This window comes from Pezoporus occidentalis, unplaced genomic scaffold (assembly GCF_034315485.1).
Source record: "Pezoporus occidentalis ecotype Australia unplaced genomic scaffold, CSIRO_AGI_Poc_V1 ctg6, whole genome shotgun sequence".
Lineage (NCBI taxonomy): Eukaryota > Metazoa > Chordata > Aves > Psittaciformes > Psittacidae > Pezoporus > Pezoporus occidentalis.
In genome coordinates, this window is record NW_026915943.1 from 9,142,267 (window position 1) to 9,162,363 (window position 20,097).

The following is a 20,097-nucleotide window of genomic DNA, read 5'->3' on the forward strand; positions in this document are numbered from 1 at the left end:
AACCAGTACATCCTGGTTCCACAGCAAAATTTACAGGGGAACAATGTTTGAAACGGCTGCTTAAGAAGCCTTCAGTTATGGTTTTTAGTGTTCTAGTGAAATGCTTGGCATGCAGGCTGTTGGTGGAGTTTCACACCTTCAAGGTAGAAAACCTTGGACTGCAGTCAGAAACGTCAACAAACACAGTATCTTACAACTGCTATGAGAACATTTCACTATGAATCACCTATGTGCCCACCTTGCTTTCATGTGTAGTAGCTTTTTGTTGTTTGTTTTTTTTCGTGTTTTGTTTAATCTTCCCACGTGTTGGATGGTGTTCACTATTCACTTTGCGGTTTTACCTGTCAGGTCCACAGTGTAGAATGAGAATGTAAAGCTGTTGCAGTTTACTATATAGCATAATAATCAAAAGCGGTGAGTTTGTGACTGTGACAAAGATGGTGCCAATGTCATTGAGTACATTTGAAATAGACTTGAACAATTGTAGCTCATGCTCTTAAAGACTGTGATAGATTTGTAAGATGATGGCAATATTTGTTTGGATTTTTTTTTACCTGGTTTACTTATATAATTCATGTACAATTTCTGGTTTTCATGTTGTTCTCTCAGAAGTTGATTATTCACGTTTCCAGAAATGAAGAGGAAAGTTGCAAAAGTTGGGCAACTGAGGCTTAGTCCTAATGAGGAAACCATGCTGCTGAAAGAAGAATATGAAAGGAGAAGAAAGCTGAGGCTGCAGCAGGTGTGTGGTTTTGCATGTTATTTTATTTAGTGATGTTACAAATAATTTAGGAAAATGAACTGAAAATTTTATTTCATGTAAGCTAAATCTCATGGTTGTAATATTCTAGAATCATAGAATCATTTAGGTTGGAGAAAACCTTTAAGATCATGCAGTCCAACCGTTAACCCAGCACTGCCAAGTCCACCACTAAAGCATTTTCCTAAGTGCTACATCTATATGTCTTTTAAGTACCTCCAGGGATGGTAACACCACTGCTTCCCTGGGCAGCCTGTTCCATTGCTTGATAACCGTTTCAGTGAAGAAACTTTTCCTTACCTCCCGTCTAAACCTCCTGTGGCACTGCCTGAGTCCATTGCATCTTGTCCTATCACTTCTTACTTGGGATAAGAGACCAGCACCCACCTCACTACAATGTCCTTTCAGGTAGTTGTAAGAGCTCCCCTGAGCCTCCTTTTCTCCACGCTGAACAACCTATGTTTCCTCAGCTGCTCCTCATCACCCTTGTGCTGCAGACCCTTCACCAGCTTTGTTGGCCTTCTCTGAACACGCTCCAGCACCTCAATGTGAGGTGCCCAGAACTGAACACAGGATTAAAGGTGCAGCCTCACCAGTGCCCTGTACAGGGGGACAGTCATTGCCCTGGTCCTCCTGGGTGCACTAGTGCTGATACTGGCCAGGATGCTATTGGCCTTCTTAGCTTCCTGGGCACACACCTGGCCAACATCCTCAAGAACTTTTCCTCTGTGACAGCTTTCCAGGCACTCTTCCACTAGTCCCACCCCCAATATTGTTTATTAGATTTCCATTTAGTTTGTGAGTAACTTCCGTTTTTCTCATGTTTATTTACTACTAAGTGCATATTTTGCTCATGAAATGTCTATTTGTTAGATTTGCTGGAACAAATGTTCCAGAATTTCTTCTTCCCTACTAGCTTCCCAGTATCCACCATTTTTATTTGGCTGTGAACATGCAGTTGTTTCTCTTCTGCTGGTGTGTCACTTGTGTGTCACTGCCTACAGTGTTCGAGGAGTTTTCACAGTGATCACACAGAAGCAATAAGACAACAGCTGCTAATATGGAACTTCAGAGCTTTCCTCCAGATGAACTGAATTGCTACAGTATGTCATAGCTCAAAATGTTTTAGGTATAGCTCCTTTTAGGATGTCTGAGCAGAGTACTTCTATGTTCTGAAGAACATACCTGTTCATCTCGTCTTTCTACTGTTTCTGTTCTGCTGTGCTGCTGTTACACCACAGGGCTATTTCTCCATTTCTCTTACTCTTTTCTTAGCCTTCGTCTGCTTTGTCCCACACAAGCTATTCTGGTCTTTAATGTCCTCAAAAGATACATCTTAAAGATGTTTACTGTGTACTAATCTTTCACCCCTCTTGGGCTTTTTTATATGTTGCATTGTAATAGAAGTCTTTAATAAATTATTGCATTGTGGCTTTGGGGAGAAGGATATTTCAAGCAGTTTTTGCATTTTATTTGCCAGTTGTATGTTGCCTTGGGACTTTGACAGAAACATTTAACTATGATTAAGTTTATTATTTAACATACAAAGTTTGGGAAAAGGTAACAGCAACTTTAAAGTATTTTCTGGACAGATGTCAATGGTATAGTAGATGAGATGGAAAGCTGAAAAGAGGATAGAGTATGTTGTGGAAAGACTTGCAGTAAAAAGTAAGTTGCTGACAAAACATAAATACTGTTCCTGCAGGTTAGAGAGCAACAAAAGTATATCGCCTTGCAGATAAGACAGAAGGTAAAGCAGAGGAGAGAAGAACAACTCCATCAATTAGAGGAGGCACTGAGAGCCGAGTGGCAGAAAGCGCAGGATGAAAAGATGAAAGCCTTAGAAGAATTTTATTTATCAAGCCTAAGGGCAATTGGTGAGGGTCACCGACAAGCCAAGGAAAATGTAAGTGAAACAGCTTAATAGTATTGTCAGAGAAATTCTGGATGCTCTAGAAATACCAGGTTTTTATATTCTGTATCTTGCAGCCCTAATACTCAAACCAGCAGCTTTGAAGAATGGAAGCTTCTTGGAAATGTTCATGTTCTTTTTTGCAGGCATCATTCCGCAAGACCAAGATTTAAATGGTCTGGCAGGCGCGTTTGCTGAGGCTTTGGCTATGCAAACTCTTAGAGTTATTTGTGTTAGATTGTACACATATATATATGATAGTGTATATTTGTACTTGACTACATTGCACATGGTGAATTGTTGTCTCAAGTATGTCAGACATATAATAACTCTTTTTCTTTACCATGTAACGGTATCTTTTCTGTGCTTAGGAAAATACACCTTTTTTTCCTTCACTGCTCAAGTGACTTGGAAAGTCTTGGTAAGGGCTTCCGAGGCCTTTGCCTGTCAAGTGGTTCACTTCTTAATTTTGCACCTGTAACAAATTTACACCTCTTTAAAATCCTGTAACTTGTGTAGGCTGTCTTTGAGAGCTCACTGAGGTTGTTAGGTAGAAATTTTCCACAGATCTGACACTGAGCCAGGTTTACAGAAATCAGTGCTACAGATTTCTTGCATGGATTTTGCAGGCTAGCTTACTTGTGAAATTAATCGAGCTTTTAACCCAGCATTATACCTTTCCATGCTTCAGTGTCCCTAAATCATCTTTTGAAAACTCCTTTCTGATGCTAGGAGGGATGAGTTTGTGGAAAACTGGTACCAGTGCCACAGAGAACTAATCATAAATGTTTCTGGTGAGACACAGTTGTTGTAGTTTATGACTGAAAGGTAGTAACATGTTTTCTCTTGTACAGCATTTGCTAAAATGGGTAAGTATATTACCCTCTTCACCAGAGATGCAGAGAAAAGTTGAGGTTTCCACATTAATATTTGGTTACATTGGCTGAGGAATGTGGTAAATTTGCTGCTGTTGATGGTAGGAAAGAGAATAAAGAGAGAAGAGAAGGAAAAGCTATTATTTAGGGTATTTTTGCTGTAATACTGTAGAAAGTGATTTTGAGCTTGTGATTCTTACAGCAGAACTTAATTTGAAATATCACACTGATAGTTTGAGGAGTAAAACCCTGTATTAAGTGCTTGTGATATTTTATTGTTAAGGAACCTGACTTAGAAGCTCTGGCAAAACAAGCAGAGGAAAGGAGACAACAAGCAGAGAAGAGGCACAGGAAAGCCTTGAAAGAGCAGAAATACCAAAAAGAAAACTTACTTCGTGAGCAAGCCCGGTATGCAATAACTCCCTGGTTTCATTAAGCACAGAGTGCATTTTACAATGTCCCAAGGTGAAAGGCAGAAGTGCTTCTAGCGTTGAGCTTTTTGAATCTTGAAATTGTATGGGTTAGAGAATTAATGCTGGTGGCTAAAGCTTGTGGATTTTGGTAAGAACTAGTTTTAAGAACAAACTGGCCTTGCAGGCTCTCAAGAAGCGGGGGCCTTTCATTTTTCTGTTGCTGTTTTCAGTCGGGGTTGTTGACTGACAGCTATTCAGTGACATACAAAATGCAATATTCTCAGGCCAGTGCCTGATGGGGAGTTACCTGCCTGCAAAAAGGACTTAGTGCGTTTGTCATGGTCTTCCTTCTTAGCATGTGTGGTGGTTTTGGGAGGGTTAGGGTCTTTTAGTTTGCTTGGGTTTAAACAGACTGCACCAAACTTGGGCTAGCATGGAAAATGAACTGTGTAGTCTTGGGGACAGTTGTGCTTGAGTAAGAGCTGAGACCTATTGATTAAACACTTAATTTTGTCCACAGTTGAGTAATTAAAAGTATTTGAAGTGCTGCAGTGCTTACCAAAAACCACAGTGAAAGCCAGGGATTTATCTTTGTGCTTTAGAAGCTTGTGTGTATTAATATTTTTGCATTGCTGCAACAGATAGTTTTCCAGTGCTGCCTGTCAGCGCAAGTTCTGTTGACTTTCCAGTGTGCTTGCCCTTTCCTATCTCCCAAGCATTCAATTCAAGTACAGCTGAATCTGTTTATTTTTAGGTTTGCCTTTTTTTTTTTGCACAGTCATTTGCTGTCATTGTTTCTTGAATTATTTTCCTTCTTTCTTCTCGCTTTCTTTTTGGGTGGGGATGTGTGCTCTGATTTTTTCCTCCCCAAGACGAACAAATGCACGTAAACATGCTCTGGAAGTAGAAAGACAAAGAGCAGCCAAAATTGCAAGCTTGCCACCTCCTCCACGACATCCTCTTGAGGTATGTATCCATGATTTCATAGTGATCGCAATTTCAGGATACCATAGAATGTAATGATTATTTATTGCTTCGATATCCAGAATTGCTGTTTGCATACATATGAGAGTGGTTCAGCAAAACCCAAGAAAATTACTGGCTTATGTATTAGTAGACCTCTTACTACCAAGCTTTGGTATTGGTTTAGTTCTGTTCTCTTGTTGTGTGTGGATTTTTATCTCTTGTCATCTGAGATCCTATTTTTGTGGTTAGTGCATCATTTAAACTTTATCATGATTTCATTTTTATTTAATAGCCGCAGTAGTGCTAAACTCTACAGTGATCTTTCTCAGCATGGACACACCACCTCAACATTCTAGATGATATAACAGATAAAAAGACACAGTACTATATCATACTTTTAATCTAATAACCTCAGTAATGCATCTCTCTTTCCATTTTAAAATGTAGAATTTCCCTCTCGGTCTATTTTTTTACCGGCAAGCAAGAAGACTTTGTTCAGGTTTCTACAGGTTCTGGTGCATTTGTAATTGTGTTAAGATGACAGGTCTGGGTCAATACCTGGCTAGTTTGGGTCAGGTGTCCTGTCTCTGCTTCCTCCCAGCTTCTTGTGCCTCTCCTTGCTGTCAGAGCATGAGACTGAAAAGTCCTTGATTGGGGTAAACGTTACTTTGCAACAACTAAAAGTTTGGTGTGTTATCAGCGTTGTTGTCAGACTATAGTCAAAACCAGCACTGCACCAGCTACTAAGAAGGAGAAAAATGACTGTTACAGCTGAACCCAGGACAAAGTATTGCACAGTCATAACTTCCTTTCCTGAAACTCTACAATGTGATGCATTTCCACCCGTGAACACGTTGTTTACTCACCTTTTCAGTAAACATGATTTTAGCTGGTTTTAAGAGAGTTTGCAAGCAGCTGAATTTTCTACAGTACCTGGGCTTGCTTTTAATGAATTCATGTTTCAATAATGGCAAATCGAATCAACAATTCTGCAGACATGTTGGATTTATGTTGAGGAAAGATTGCATTGTTTAAACGTAGCACAGCATGTTAATGTGATTCATGTAAAGACTAGCTGAATTGGAGCCTTTTTCCTAGTTTTCGTATCTGTAAGGATTTTAATCCTTTTGTCAGAGGCATATGTTGCTGGAAGGGCACAGGGTGAAGAATAGTTATTTTCTTGGAAGAGTAACTGGGTGTCATGTACTGCATGGGGTAAATGGGAAGTAATAGATGATTAGAGCTGTGGCTTATTCCCAGTTCTGTATAGAGAGAGAAAACAAAAGATGTTAACTGTCAATTTTAAGGGGGAGGGTGGGAAATCTGGGGCTTTGTCTTGCAAATGTATGACTCAAAAGGCACTGAATTTGAATTGCTTAACTTTAAATCCTGTGAATTACAGCAAATTACAAGGTCATCTGCATAAGCATGCTTATTTTCTTGAATCAATTTACATAAAGAGGTTATTAAACATAGTTATAATCATAATCTGATGCTCTGTTGCAATAACAATTGAATAAAATTTCATAAAATGGAGCTTAGACAGTGTGGTTACTTACAACATAAGGAACGTTTTCTTAATATACTGCAATTACTGTTACTTTGCAAAAGAAGCTTTTTTCCTCTAGATATCTTGCCATAACTAATTCTCACAAGAACAGCTTTTAGGAATTGAGGCCTTATTTAGTTAGCCCAACTGTTAAGTTACTTAATTGAAGTTAAACTGTAAACACCAATTTCTTGACAAGTGTCACAGGCTCTTTATGAACTTAATTTTTTTTTTTTATGATCTATAACATTTATATGTATTGGAAATGCAACCCCAAAATGTTACTGTTTTCATTTCATGAGACATTGCTGCTCCAGTTTTGCCAGATTTTAGTATAGAAAGATTTACTTTTCTTAGAGGGGGGACACTTACAAACCTCTTGATGGAAGTATGGATGACTTCTTAACTACAGTGTTCCACCGTGAGGTGTCATTATGTTACAAGTATTATTTTTTCAGCCTCCAGTGTAATTCTTGCATCTTCCCATTCTTGAATAGAATTCTGGAGATGCGATTGTAGTTCTTAATTACTGATTTGTTAGTTTCAGGTTTTATTTAATAGTTCCAAAGGCTGAGGTTTAATTACATGTTCAGAAAATAACACAGTATAGGTCAAGCAGCTGGTGATCTGGCTAATGAGGTTTAGCCAGGGGACTTGTCTGTTTTAAGAGCTGTAATCGGTATCTACAAGCATTTATGTTAATTTTGATCTGTTAAATTACTATGATATATTAATTAAGAAAGTTAGCAATTTTTAAAATAGCATTTTGTACAAATGAAAGCCTTGGTGGTTTGTTTTTATTTGTACATATCTTTTTTCTTTCCTACTAGAATTGCATGCATTTGCTTAAGAACCATAAAATAAGCTACTGATGTTCTGTTGGTAAGGCTGAAACTTAGTTGCTTGTCAGAGAATTCTTTTAAAGACTTGACTCTACAGTCTTTCTAAAATAACAGGATAATGCTGAAATTTGGAATGCCTCATCTTGCATAGAAAGAAGTTTAAGATTCCTGAGACTTAATGCTGCTCTTTGTATGTGTGCATTTGTTTACAGTCATGTTGGCTTCAAGCCCCTGAGGCTACGAAGCTTTCTGGTTTAGTTAATGCAAGAATGCTTTTTAAGGAAAAAGTCTAGGGAAGAGGAAGCTGAGAGAAAATAAATCGAGGAGATGTTAGAAGCACAAAGGGAGCTCCTACAGAATACTGCTTCCTAACCTAGCTACCTTACCAGAGAACTTCAGACTGAGCCAAAGAAGAGGGAAGGTCTGGTTGCTCAGAATTCAAACTCTTTAGCACAAGAGCTGGAATGTGATAGCGTACACAAAACTTTAAAAAGCAAACAAACCCAAAACAAATTAAACCTTGTATTGTCTGAATGGATACTTTTCAGTGAAATTATGGAAAATGCTCTTTTCTCTGGTCAAACAATAAATTGGACAGAATAGTTCTGAGTTTTGTAAAGAAAGTCAGTATTTGAGAAGTGTTATTTTGCTGTTAGATATAATTATATTGTGGGTCTGTGGTTGCCCTGCTTTGAGGTGAGTGTGACAGCTGTTGTAAGTGGGCTTTATATTAGTGCATCAAACGCAAGTGCTTTTAAAGTAAGGTAATGATTTTGAAACATTAAGGTAGAGCTCTTGAATGTCAGTTTTTGTGAAGGAGCTTGCATTAGGCAGTTAGATGCTCTCAGTTGTTAAGCCCTCTGGATCTGTCTTGTGCTGATGTCTTTTATTAGTTATTAAATGTATGTAAGGATTTAAACAGATATTTCCAGAAGAGAATTCAGGAAAGAATTTGGAGGGGTGGCTTTCTTTTAATACTGATTCAAGGCTACAGATCATTTATGTTCTGTTCAGTTGCTTTGCTAGTGATACTGTTCTCTGATACAGCTGTACTTGTACTTTTGTTCCTAGAATTTTGAAGTGAAAAAAGCTCCTGCAGTGAAGCCCTACAGTGCTGACAACTTTTCTGTTACACGTTACCATATTTCTGAACCTTATGTGGACAGAGAAGTGGATGGAGAGCAGGTGATTAACTCCAGGTGTTTGTGATACATACTTCCATAGATCTTTCTTGATGTTGCACACAGTGTCTGGATATCAGCAACTCAGTCTTCTAGATCAGGTTGAAAAATATGAACTTGTATAAAGCAACCATGTCAAAACTTACTGATCAGAATCTGAGATGAGGAAACCTTGTAAGACCTTTCATGGGCTCAGTCACTTGTGGGATCACACGTGACAGTCCCACATGAACAGACCTCTAAGGAGGTGAGTTCACCAGACTGGCATGACATTGGACACCCAAATCTGCTTTGTGGCTTATGCTAAATTAATAGTTACAGTAGCCCTGCTTTTTCTCTCTTTTTAGCTATGTACTCCCAGTTTTACATTGTATTTGTGTTCATCTTGTTCATGCAGTCAATGGTTTTGACTTGCCAAACTGGCAGAAGTCTAACTGGGGAAGAAGAACGATGCCAAATGGGAAAGTTTGCTGAAGTTTACAATAGACTCAAACAAAGGCCAAAGTTAGATCAGAAGGGGAGGAGCTGGAAAAGCAAGAGATGGAGCAAGAGCTTAGCTTTTAGAAGTGATTTTTGAATTAAGGCAGTATTATTCAGAAGTGAATGAAATAATAGTTTAGCTTATTGTTAGTGTGAGACCACAGTCTGAGTGCCTGTTCTGGATCAGCACTCTCAATAAATTTGGGTTTGTGAGTATTTTCTGAAGTGCATTCATACAGTTTTAGGTTTTCCTAATGTTTGAAGGGCTAGACACAAAGAGTAAGAAGAGACACTGTAGTTTGCTCAGCTCTGTCATGGAAGAAATCTAAAATGTTAAATTTTGTGGTCGTATTTATGTGCAATGACTTTTTTTCTTACTTAAGTAAATTGTCATGTGTTGGTAAGGTTTTTCTTATTTAAAACACTTCAGATGTTTCTGGTTTCTCAGAAAGGAATATAAATGCTTCTGGATTCCTGCTTCCTCCCCATCTTGTTTAAAACAAATCCATGAGGATAGAAGTAGTCAATCTGTATGAACCATTTTATTGATTTTTACCTTGTAATGCAGGAAAAATAGCTACTCTGTTATAACAGATCATACAGATGATTGTCCCTAGTACAGCTTGAAACTAGAGCACTTGACACTTACACTTGTGTAAATTCATGTATTTTTTCCGAAGGCTAGAAGCTAGTTTGGTCCTGCTTGCAACCAAGAACTATAAATCTTCCAGGGTGTTCATATGGCATTCTGTGTCTCTTTTAAAAGTGCTTTTGCTGCAGGATTATTCCCCTATTTATTGTTACATATGCTTTAAAACTATTACAAAGAACTTAATGCACTAAACTATTGATTGACTGCCAGCCAGATGCTCGGTCAGCTGCTGAAGAAGAAGGAAAGCGTTTAGAGGAACTGCATAGGGAGACAGAAAGGGAGAGAAGAGAGCAGCTTGAAAAGGCACATGTCCGAGGGAGTCACGCCTTGAAGAAGGTCCATTTGGCTCAGGTAGGTGAAGTAGTTGTGCATGTTTTTAATGTCAGAATGACCAGTGTTAAGTAAACTGTATGTAGGTGATAAGCAGAGGAGTTACAATTACAAGAGGCAAATTGATGGGCTAAATGGAGTTTTCAGAATGTGTTAAAAACACCATCAAACTCTGGCTATCTGGAAAGAGGCAGAATGAAAGAACATGCTTTAATTATTGTTAACTTCATGTCTGACAGCCCTTAGCCAGTTGGTAATAATCAAGTTAAACCTTTTTTAATAGGTGATGAGTTCTACTTTTCCACATAAGCTTTAGCTGGAGTTGGTTATTCTGTGCTTTTTGGGGAAAAAAATTAGTTTGTTATTAAGAAGGCAACAGTTTGGTTTTAGTTTTGGAAAGCTTTTCCAAGTTTTACTTAGATTGATGTTCTGTTAGTGTAGAAGTCTGGAATTACTGAAATTGTTTCCTTTAAGAAATAAAAACTGAACTGCTGAGAAAGGTCTTTGTACTCAGAGGTGTGCTTTGAAATTTGTTGTTTTGTTGTGTTACCTTCACAAGTATTTTTGGAGGCTAGAGATAGCTAAAGCTTACTGCTTTTTACTTGATGTGTGTGTTTAAAGGTCAGATACAGCCTTCTTCTGAGGAAGTACCTTCTCCCTAGAATAAAGATAATTTTAAATTAAGGATTAAACTAACTTCATAGTAGCCAAGCGGAAGTGTTTTATCAGTCCTGACATATGGTTGTCTGAATGTGAACACTAAAAGTTTGTTATCCTTTTTATTTGTAGGACAGGGAAAGGCTACTGAAAGAACTTGAGCAAATGCAGAACATGGATCGGATGCGCAGAAGACGGATTGTAGCGCAGATGCCACCTCAGCTTTTTGTGCCTCCATACAAACGTATGGAAATAAAAGAAGAATGGCAGAGAGAGTTGGAGTTTGCATTTGAAGATATGTGTAGTGAAGACAGGAGTAAGTAATCTGTTGGAGGCTGCTGAATCCAGTAGCCCAGTGAAGGAGAGGCTGCTGTGGCTGCCAGTTCCCAGGCTGGCTGGTTCCCAGCTGGTAGCAAGGCTGTGTGTGTATTCACAGTAGGCACACACACAAACAGGCTTTCAGTATGCATACACCAGCTGGCCACACAAGCCCTTATTTACCCATGTGCATGCATGCGTACAAAATAGAGGACTTCTCACCCTGGAAAACAGCTAGAAATGGGTTTAATGAGAAGATGGTACAGACTTCCAGGCACAGTGCAGGGACATACACGTGTACTGACCAGGCCCTTTTATTCCCATATTCTGATATTTTTCCTCACACTTGTTCCTCCCCAAACTAACTTAATCCTTTCCCTGCCTTTGGTTCCTCCCCAAACTAACTTAATCCTTTCCCTGCCTTTGGTTCCTCCCTTAAATATTTATAATAAGCATATAAGCTCAAGATGATCTTCCCATGTGTCCCACACCCCTTATAGGCAGTAACCCCCTCAGATCATGGGAGAGCTCCTGTTGACTAATCTTTGAGGATTTCACACTCAGACCATGCTGCAATAGCCCTGTGAGCAGCCAGGACAGAGTGTATCTTTTCCCTGACACAGCTATTGGGGTCCTCCTGTGTGTAATTGTTCCTGTGTACTGCTTTCTGTGTAAAGATGATCCTTTTATCACAAACACCTTTAATTTGAAAGGCATAGCGTATTCTGGTGGACAAGCCTGTAGAATTTGTGAATTAATGGATAACCAACGATCTAAACAGTCTTGAATTTTCTATTTTGGAAAAAAAAAAGGTAATTGAGTTAAATCTGTTGCAAAAGAAGCTAATTGTTACTTGAACTTCTAGGGATTTGTAGTGTTGCTGGCATTTTATTCCAGTTGGTTGTTTTATGTTGTGATCTTTTCATTAGAAATGAAAGAAGACCTCATTTTGCAGTTTGAACCACAACCTCTGCCAGCTCCTGATAGATCTCAAGATAATGACCTTGATATCTCTTTGGAGCAAGAATCGGCTTGTGGCATTCAACCAGAATCTGCCTGTAACACTCAGCCAGAAGAGGAGGTCCCCATCGAATCAGAAGGTAAACCCTTTAACTTCAGATTTAACTTAAACTTTTGGTTTTATAGTAGAAGAGAGGATACTTAGTTTTAATGTATCAAATAAATTAACGGTAGTATTAACTAAAATGTCTGTAGTATATTCCTTGAAGGTTGTGAAGTATTTTAGTATTCAGTGGTTTATGATGTTTATCACAGATGCTTTCATGATTATGAGTTTAAAAATTGACTTGTTTTTCTAATATTCTTCAGTTTATTGGTATACTGAGAATAACTTTTAATTGTAAGAACTACATTGTTAGCCAGAATTATTCCTGTATAATTAGTGTAAATCATTGGATGATGCTGGTATGGGAACTTCAACAATTTTCATTTTGTTTTGAAATATTTCAAAGTTAAAGCTTGGCTTTGTATGCAAGTCAGCTTATTGTATGTCTTTTATGTCCAGGTTTGTGATTGAATTGATCCATGTTGTGAGTAGGCTGCAGCGGGTATGTGTGTGCATGAACTCTTGTGGCATGTACAGGGTAACATGATATGAACACAAAATGCGTTGGTGAACTTTGCCTTTTGGCCAAGTGTTTCTACCACATCCCTTTGGTGGCACAGGCCATTTCTTCGTGTTGCATTGTGCCAATACACAGGAGAGGGCAGCAACATCTAGGTGGAGGGTGGCAGGGGAATGGTACTACTTATTTCTGCAACAGTATGTTTAGTAGTCTGTCTGTGGAGCACTATAACTAGCTTAGCCCTCCTTTTATGTTGTGCAGAGACAAAGTACTGCTTCTCTCTTGCAGGTAAGAGAAAATACTGTTAAACTTTTGAACTTCATAATATGAAGCTATTTGTCCAACTGTGCAAGCAATTAAAAACAACAAAAGAGGGTTTTTTTTTGTTTTTATGATGTAAAGATACGTATTACCCAAAACTCTCAACAGCATATATTCTTTATAGATCATGAAGAAGCAAAAACTCGCCAACTTCAGTCAAAACTTGCCTTAAAGAAACTGCTGAACAAGATTAGAAGCCAAAAAGAAGAGTGGACATCAAAAAGTGAAAAAGATACTCAGAGTGAAGTTGAGACTATTGAATCAGGCACAATTGCTAGTGAAGAGAGACCGTTGTGTGATTCAGAACTGAACTATGAGCAACAGAAAAACATAGTTTGTGAAGCCAGAGGTATGTAATACATACTTGCAGCAAAATTTGTGTAGGAGCAAAAAGACTTGGAAGATTGCAATTACAGTTAAATAACATGTATTTTAGACTCTGTGAAAACGTTGGATAAGACAGTTGCAGCTGAAAATTCAGTTCTAATCCATCCTCAAGAGCAAGCAGCTAAAATCAGAATGCAAGAGAGACAAAAGTGGGTAAGTGCGTGTATACTCGCTCCTATCTCAGTTATGGTGTAAAAATAGTGATTTCCAAAAGTCTAAAAATGCTACAGGCTGTACAGCAGCTATGGACGCTTTTCACATGCTTGTGGCACTTAAAACTTACTGTAACATTTTCTGTACTTATCTTCTGTGTACTAACTATTTTTAAATGACAGCTGGAATTTGCAGAGGAAAGAAACAGTTTCTTACTATCTGACAAGTGCTATAGGCAAGGGATGCCACACTGATTAAATTTGAATCCCAATTGTAAGTTAATATCTTTGCTTTTGGGAGAATGTAGTCAATAGTACACAACTCCAAAAACTTTACGAACACTGTGTGATAGCATAAGAAGGTCTGTGGGATTCTGCTTGGAGTGACAGGAGAAATTTACAAACCTTGAGTATTTTGTGTGGTTTATTGTTGGGGTTTTCGAGGTGTTTTTTGTTTCTGTGTTTTCCTAGTTAATTATAAGAAACCAAGAATCATGTGTCTGTGGGAATGCCTCATCTATTGAGAAAATAATAACTTTGTGTGTTATTTTATTATATGTATATGTCATTTCAGTATGCCTTTCATGATATTTACAGGTTTTGCTGTCTCCTTAGAGACCTAAGGGCTCTGCTGTGGTGGTTTCTCAATTGACAAAAGAAAAGGAAAGTTGAATTCAGGTCTTGGTGCAGCCTCAAAGTGTAGAGTTTAAGTTCAGATATTCAGGAAATACAAATTTGACAAAGTAGTATTTTTTTAGGGGGGGGAAAGAAAGGCAGGTGATCCTCTCTGAAAGTGTGGTTGTTTTCTTTCACATTTTCTCCCACTTCGCACCTGCTCAGGGTTATGTATTGCTGTGCTCACATTAACTGTTCTCAGCTCTGGCTTTTTCTCTAGTTGCTCTTCCTGAGATCCCCATGCAGGCTGGCTCATTAAGGGCTGTTGTCCATTTCATCTTTGCCATACTTGTATTTTTTTCCTTGTTTCCATTCTCAAAGTACATATGCTGTTGCAACACATGGGTCTAAGTGATTTGTAGCTGATAGGTACATGGGAAGAGAATAAAAATAAACAAACCACTTCAGAGGTTTATGGAGTGCTCTGAAAGTGGTTCTACATTAGCTATTTCAGGAGTTTTGGAAGGTTTGAATTAACATTTAAATGTGGTGAACTCTTGATGAAAAGCTCTATAAAATGCAAAGTAGGTTTCGAATTCACTGTAAGAAAAAGGCTTCTTTTACAGTCTCTGGAAAATTATAATGTACCTTGAATAGTTAGATTCTGATCTTATCCATTCTGTTAATTTGAGAACAGATAATAGTGTGAAGGTAAATGGATTCAGGGACTATTAGAAATGTCTAGCCAGTAAAACAAAATTATTCTGGTAAACTTTGGAACTACTTTTAAAGGCCTCTGACAATTCTGAAATGCCTTTCACAAGCAAGAGGGTTTCTGCTGTAATTGGAACAAAGTTTTGTGTATGGTGTTTGTATGTGAGCGGTCTTTTATTTCATTGTCATTCCATTCTGCAGATTGACCCTCATTTTTCTTCTCAATAGAATGAGCAAATAGAGAAACAGAAACAGGAACAGCTGGCCTTGCTTCAACGAATTGAAGAAGAGAGAGCACGTTTGGAGGCCGATCTTCTTAAGATCCAAATACAAACCTGTTTGGAGAAAGCTAAGAGAAAAAAAGACGAGGAAGAGCAAGGTCAGCTGGTACAAAGCCATAGTGTTCCTTCTCCAGAGCAGCAGAACAAAGTGGAACATGAGGTGAAGAATTGTAGAAAATTGTGTGTAGCTATTTAATTATCCTTATTATAAAAATCAAGAGCCATTTGCTGGCTTTAAATCACAGCAATCAGGAAAACCAGTTTTTATTTCTTAGGCTATGAATCAGAAGTTCATACATAAAAAAAGCTTCTACAGCAAACAAAAGGAAGCTATATTTCACATGGTATCACTGGACTTCCAATATTAGATTGTCTTTGCATAGTCCCAAAGGCAGCATGTCTGTTTAAAATACCTGTTAGTAAAATGTGTTTAGAGTCATATAATATTAATGCATGTGCATGTATCCTTTTCCAAGAAGGAAAAAAACAATGGGGGCATGGGGAGAATGACAGAAAGACCTCACCTCTGTGGTTTTGTCTGTCTAAATCTCAAGCAGCTACTTAAAGGAGATGAATTTATGGAGGATGTTTAGGGAAAGTAATCATTTTTAAAAATCTTGAATCATATGCACAACCTCTACTCATCTGAGGATCTGAGTGCCTTGAAAATGCAGCTCTGTTGGATCATTGCTCCGAGTTTACTACTGGGTACATTTACATCTTTGAGCTAAGCTGCTGTAAGCACCATTGACTTTGATGGTGCACGCTACACTTGCCAAGAGAGACTGTAGCTGAAGGCCATCTGTTCCAGAAACTGCTTTAGCCTCATTGCCTCAGGCTGAAAGCTCACAGACATCAAAGGGCTATACAGTGACTTCTGTAAACTTAGGAGAAAGAACATACAGCTGAAGGTTGTTGCTTTAATAGTTTTCTGTGAGTTATTTGTATAAGTGCAATTAAAATTGTTTTATTTTGATTAGGCTGGAAACAGTACAGTGTCAGAACCCAGGAGTCCTGGAGAAGACAGCCATTTACAGATGATCCATAATTACCAACAACGCCTTCTACAGCAGAATAGGTACATTTCTTTAGGAAATGGAAGTCTGAGTTGCCCGTTTCAAAATAATCTGAATTGCTTTGATTATTGAAATTGCTGTTTATCTTTACACCACTCTAGAAAGATTTGTGTTTTTGTTCTGTTCAGGCTGCACAGACAGACCATTGAAGAAGGTAGAAAGCATTTACAGGAGTATCAGAATAAACTGAAACAAAGACACTTGTCTGCTGCAGCACTTCCAAGCTCTGTGGACACAAAATCAATTCATTTAAAGCCTGTCCTGGAAGCATATCTGCAGAGGCAAGGAGTACAACCCACACAGTGCCAGTCACCTGAACAAGTTCATGCACAAGAGCATGCACGGTTGCTACCTGTGTTTTCAGGACCATTGTGTATGTCAGAAAACTCATCTTCACAGCAACATGAAGAGCAAATGCATAACATTTGTCCTGGCAGACACATGCAGTTTTCAGAAGCATTGAAATTGAAGCATGGAGAGTTTCACTTGCCGTGTGGCCATCCTTCACAGGAAGGAGTGGGAAAGCTGGAAACCTCCAGCTGTCATGTCAGAGAACCACCTCGGTTCCGGTCACCATCTGGGGTAGTCATGAAGGATGTTGCTGCAGTGAGAACACAACCGGAAGCACGAGTACAGCATGTTAGATTCATGTTGCCTGCAGAAGACTCCTCTGAACCTTCAGAAGTGGTGCACTCCAGAGAATCATCTCACCAGCAAACAGAGACAAAAGCTAGAGAAGAGTCTCATGTAGTTCAGGCAGCCCCAGTTGATTCTTTGGCATATCAGCAGGGATATGCAGAGAGCACCATCAGAACAAGGCTTGAAGAACCCCTCAGTCTTTCTGAACCCATGACTTTATCTCATGAGAAACCTAAAGCCCAGGGTGTTGGGGAATTCTTGGTATCAGAAACGGGAGATGAATCTTTGTTAAATTATTGTGGTATCCTGAATTTAAGGGACAGAGTCTTGGCCTCATCAGAAAGCATCCAAGCTCAGCAGAAGTATTTGAAAGAATTGCAAGAACAGCTAGATGCGCAAAGAGAAGCTCTTCTTTCTAGACAGAAAATACAAGAACAACTTCTTTTACAGAAGCAAGATAAACTGAAGGAACAGATGCAGAGACAGCAAGAGGCTTTGAAAGAATTACTGAACAAGCAGGTGAGCTTTATGAATGTTTTGCATGGCGAATCATCCAGTAGGTGATCAAACTTGTGAATGCTACCAATTAGCAAAGTACCCCATGGAGTGTTGACAGTTTTAGGTGATTTACCATAATGAAAATTTTAATTAGGACTTGCAGTTTGCAATCAGCAGTTCTCTTCTGCGAGCCCCAAGAGCGCCATTCTGTTCAGTCTAACAGAAAGAGTATGAACTATGCTTGGTCTCTGAATATAATGCCCCTTGAAATGGCTATGTTGTCAGAAGTGTCTGCAGGTAGAGTTTTCCTCAGCTCTTGTATTAAAAATACTTAATAATAACTCAAAGGATACCAGAAGTGTTTTGAATAGATCCTTTTTAAAGTTTCTCTTTTTATGTGTACCTGTTAGGAACATGGTTTGGCAGCTGCACTCCTGACTTGTAATCTTGCTTGTTTCTGGGCAACAGAAATAAAATCCAAGTACATTTTTAGTTCTAGAGAAGCTTCTTTTGCTCCCTTCCTGTTTTAATTCTGGGCTGGGTTTGGGTTTTTTTTTTTTGGGGGGGGAGGAGGTTTAAACAGAAGCCATCTTAGAAAAATAGCTGCTGCCCAGAGTCCCTGTCTGTTGCTTTTACAGCCTCCATGCAGCTAAAATTCCTGAATTTGGGAGCTGAAAAACTAAAAGCAAATTTTTCAGGAATATTTCTTCCTAAAAATGCAAAATATTCAACTCTAATCTAACAGAGACCTTGGCAATGTACAGAATTATATTTTAGCAGATGAGGTTTGTAGAGCTAAATAAAGTACCTGGATGTCCAAATGTTTGTGTAAGCTAAGCAAGTCCATCCAGTGTCTTACTTGAAGTACTTTCTCAAAGTGCTCAGTATTGTCCTTCATGGAATGCAGACACAAGAAAATGCTGGCTTCATAACTAAGTATAAATATGGCCTTATATACAGTTGCTTCCCATTCCTGCCTTTCTAAGGTGAGGCATAGCCGTGCAAGTGAAGAAATGACAGAGGCACAAAAACCTGACTGGATTGATAGGACTGACTTTTTCCAAGTCTTGGAAAGCTACCAGCAAGAGAGTTGTGGCAGGAGTAAATTTCATGGAAGTGAAATGATTTCACAGTACATGGGTCCAGCTGAGCAGACTGGTAAGGCTGAATAGTATTTCTCATTATAATATTTCTCATTTTGCAGTTGAGATGGAGTTCTCTGCCATCTCCCCAAGTTAATTTGAGATCTGTGCATTATTGCAACTTACAAAACTTTGTTTTACAGAACAGACTGAGGAAGTTCTATTTAAAGAACAGAAATGGAGATCTTCCAAACCACCCGTGGCAAAAGTCAAGTTAGGGCTTGGTTTGGAACCACATGAACTTAGTATTATACCAGAAGTAGACACACCGAAGAGCTGCAGCATTTCTTTTGCAGGTAAAACATATATATGGATATAAAAATATATGATAAATGCTGCTGTTCCTGAGAAATAAAGCATGGAGGCTGTTTTCTGAGGAGTAATTGAGATGATCGATTATGAAATAATAGCTGGTACCGTTGCCTTGTTTTAAGGTACAAGTTTTATAGTAACAAAGTGAGTTATAGCTGAGAAGAGCTCATCCTATTAATGTCTGGCTAGAGAAACATAAAACAAAATTTTGCCAAGAATAGGAAAGTCAATGTAATTCCATGATTGAAGTTCCCTTTTTATTTCTCTGTTGTGCAAGGTGTGTTAATAGACAACTGTACAATAATTGGGCAGAGAACCATCAGAGTTGATGGCCCCCACCACAAGGTTTAGCTTTTGAGCGTACTATGGAAAGTGAGTGTGAAATCTTTTGAAGGAGTTAGTATCAAGTTTCTACAGAAATTTTTAGACCAACTTTTTTAGGTTTTTTTTTTTTCCATTCCAGACCAAAACCACTCTTTGTAAAAGTTTTGGGGAGGAACTACACAATGCAGTTGTTGTTTTGTAAGTCCGTGTGCAACGCTTCCTAATTCTCTGTAAGGCACGTTAATTAAATAGCTACAACAAACTGATGCTTTCTAAATGTAAGCATTTGAATTTAAGTCTCTTCATAGCTAAAATTTAATGCATATTTTACAGAAGTTTTAATATTGTGCCAGTGTTTTGAAAAGGGCAAAGCAGAGCAGTGCAAGTAATTATAGGCCTGTCAGGCTGCCATTCATCTGGAGTAAAATAATGGAACAGCTGATACGGGGGCTTTTTTAATTAAAGCAAAGTAATTAATGCTGGTCAGCATCACTTTCTACACATTAATTCTTGTTGGAGCAATTTGGTATCTTGATTAGACAAGTTTTGTTGGTGAACGTTTTGATTGAAGAATATTCTCAAAAGCACTTGGCTTAGTGTTACATTAATTAAAAAAAGGATTAAAATCAAAATACATCCCCAAAAAGTTTTGTGACATACATCCAGTGGAGTTCTAGAAGGAATACTCATTTTCTGGATAATCCCGTGATGATCCACAGGTGGTTTATTCTTATGGAAGGTATTAGAAGTTGAACTGGAGTTTTTTATTGGATTGAGTGGCAAAAAAGCTATTGTGTGGGGCAGGTTGGGGAGAAATCATGAAGCCAGAGCAGAGGAGTTCTATTGCCCCTGGATTTGGGAAAAAACACTCAAAGTTTTGGTGGGTTTGCAATGTGGAAAAATCAGTTTGAATATTTTCTGAATGGAATATTGTAGTTGAGCTAGGAATTATTTTTGGGAAGTCTGTGACCTGTGTAATTTTTCAACCTGTATAATCCATAGGCTGTAATGCAGAGGTTTCTACTAACCTGGTACGGCTGTTAAAATGGAGCATGGTACAGATTCAGCAGGTTATTTCTGTAGGATAGAATGTGCATCTTAATATTCCTCACGCA

At 38.4% G+C, this 20,097-nt stretch overlaps 1 protein-coding gene across 6 annotated transcripts in view; it reads left to right on the forward strand.

Annotated features, from left to right (window-relative positions):
- Window positions 1–268: 268 nt before the first annotated feature.
- CEP295 (centrosomal protein 295) overlaps window positions 269–20,097 on the forward strand; it is a 40,102-nt gene continuing 20,273 nt past the window's right edge. For 2 of the 6 annotated variants that reach the window (XM_062639316.1, XM_062639315.1), the window contains exons 1-15: window positions 610–742; window positions 2,466–2,666; window positions 3,831–3,955; window positions 4,833–4,926; window positions 8,389–8,502; window positions 9,841–9,981; window positions 10,750–10,933; window positions 11,865–12,035; window positions 12,967–13,191; window positions 13,279–13,382; window positions 14,939–15,151; window positions 15,972–16,069; window positions 16,169–17,225; window positions 18,191–18,362; window positions 18,490–18,642. In XM_062639316.1, coding sequence (XP_062495300.1) covers window positions 635–742; window positions 2,466–2,666; window positions 3,831–3,955; window positions 4,833–4,926; window positions 8,389–8,502; window positions 9,841–9,981; window positions 10,750–10,933; window positions 11,865–12,035; window positions 12,967–13,191; window positions 13,279–13,382; window positions 14,939–15,151; window positions 15,972–16,069; window positions 16,169–17,225; window positions 18,191–18,362; window positions 18,490–18,642 — 3,160 coding nt within the window. In that variant the 5' untranslated portion in view covers window positions 610–634. Of the gene's footprint in view, window positions 743–2,465; window positions 2,667–3,830; window positions 3,956–4,832; window positions 4,927–8,388; window positions 8,503–9,840; window positions 9,982–10,749; window positions 10,934–11,864; window positions 12,036–12,966; window positions 13,192–13,278; window positions 13,383–14,938; window positions 15,152–15,971; window positions 16,070–16,168; window positions 17,226–18,190; window positions 18,363–18,489; window positions 18,643–20,097 lie in introns of all 6 variants that reach the window. The other 4 variants (XM_062639320.1, XM_062639318.1, XM_062639319.1 and 1 more) reach the window with 4 other exon arrangements.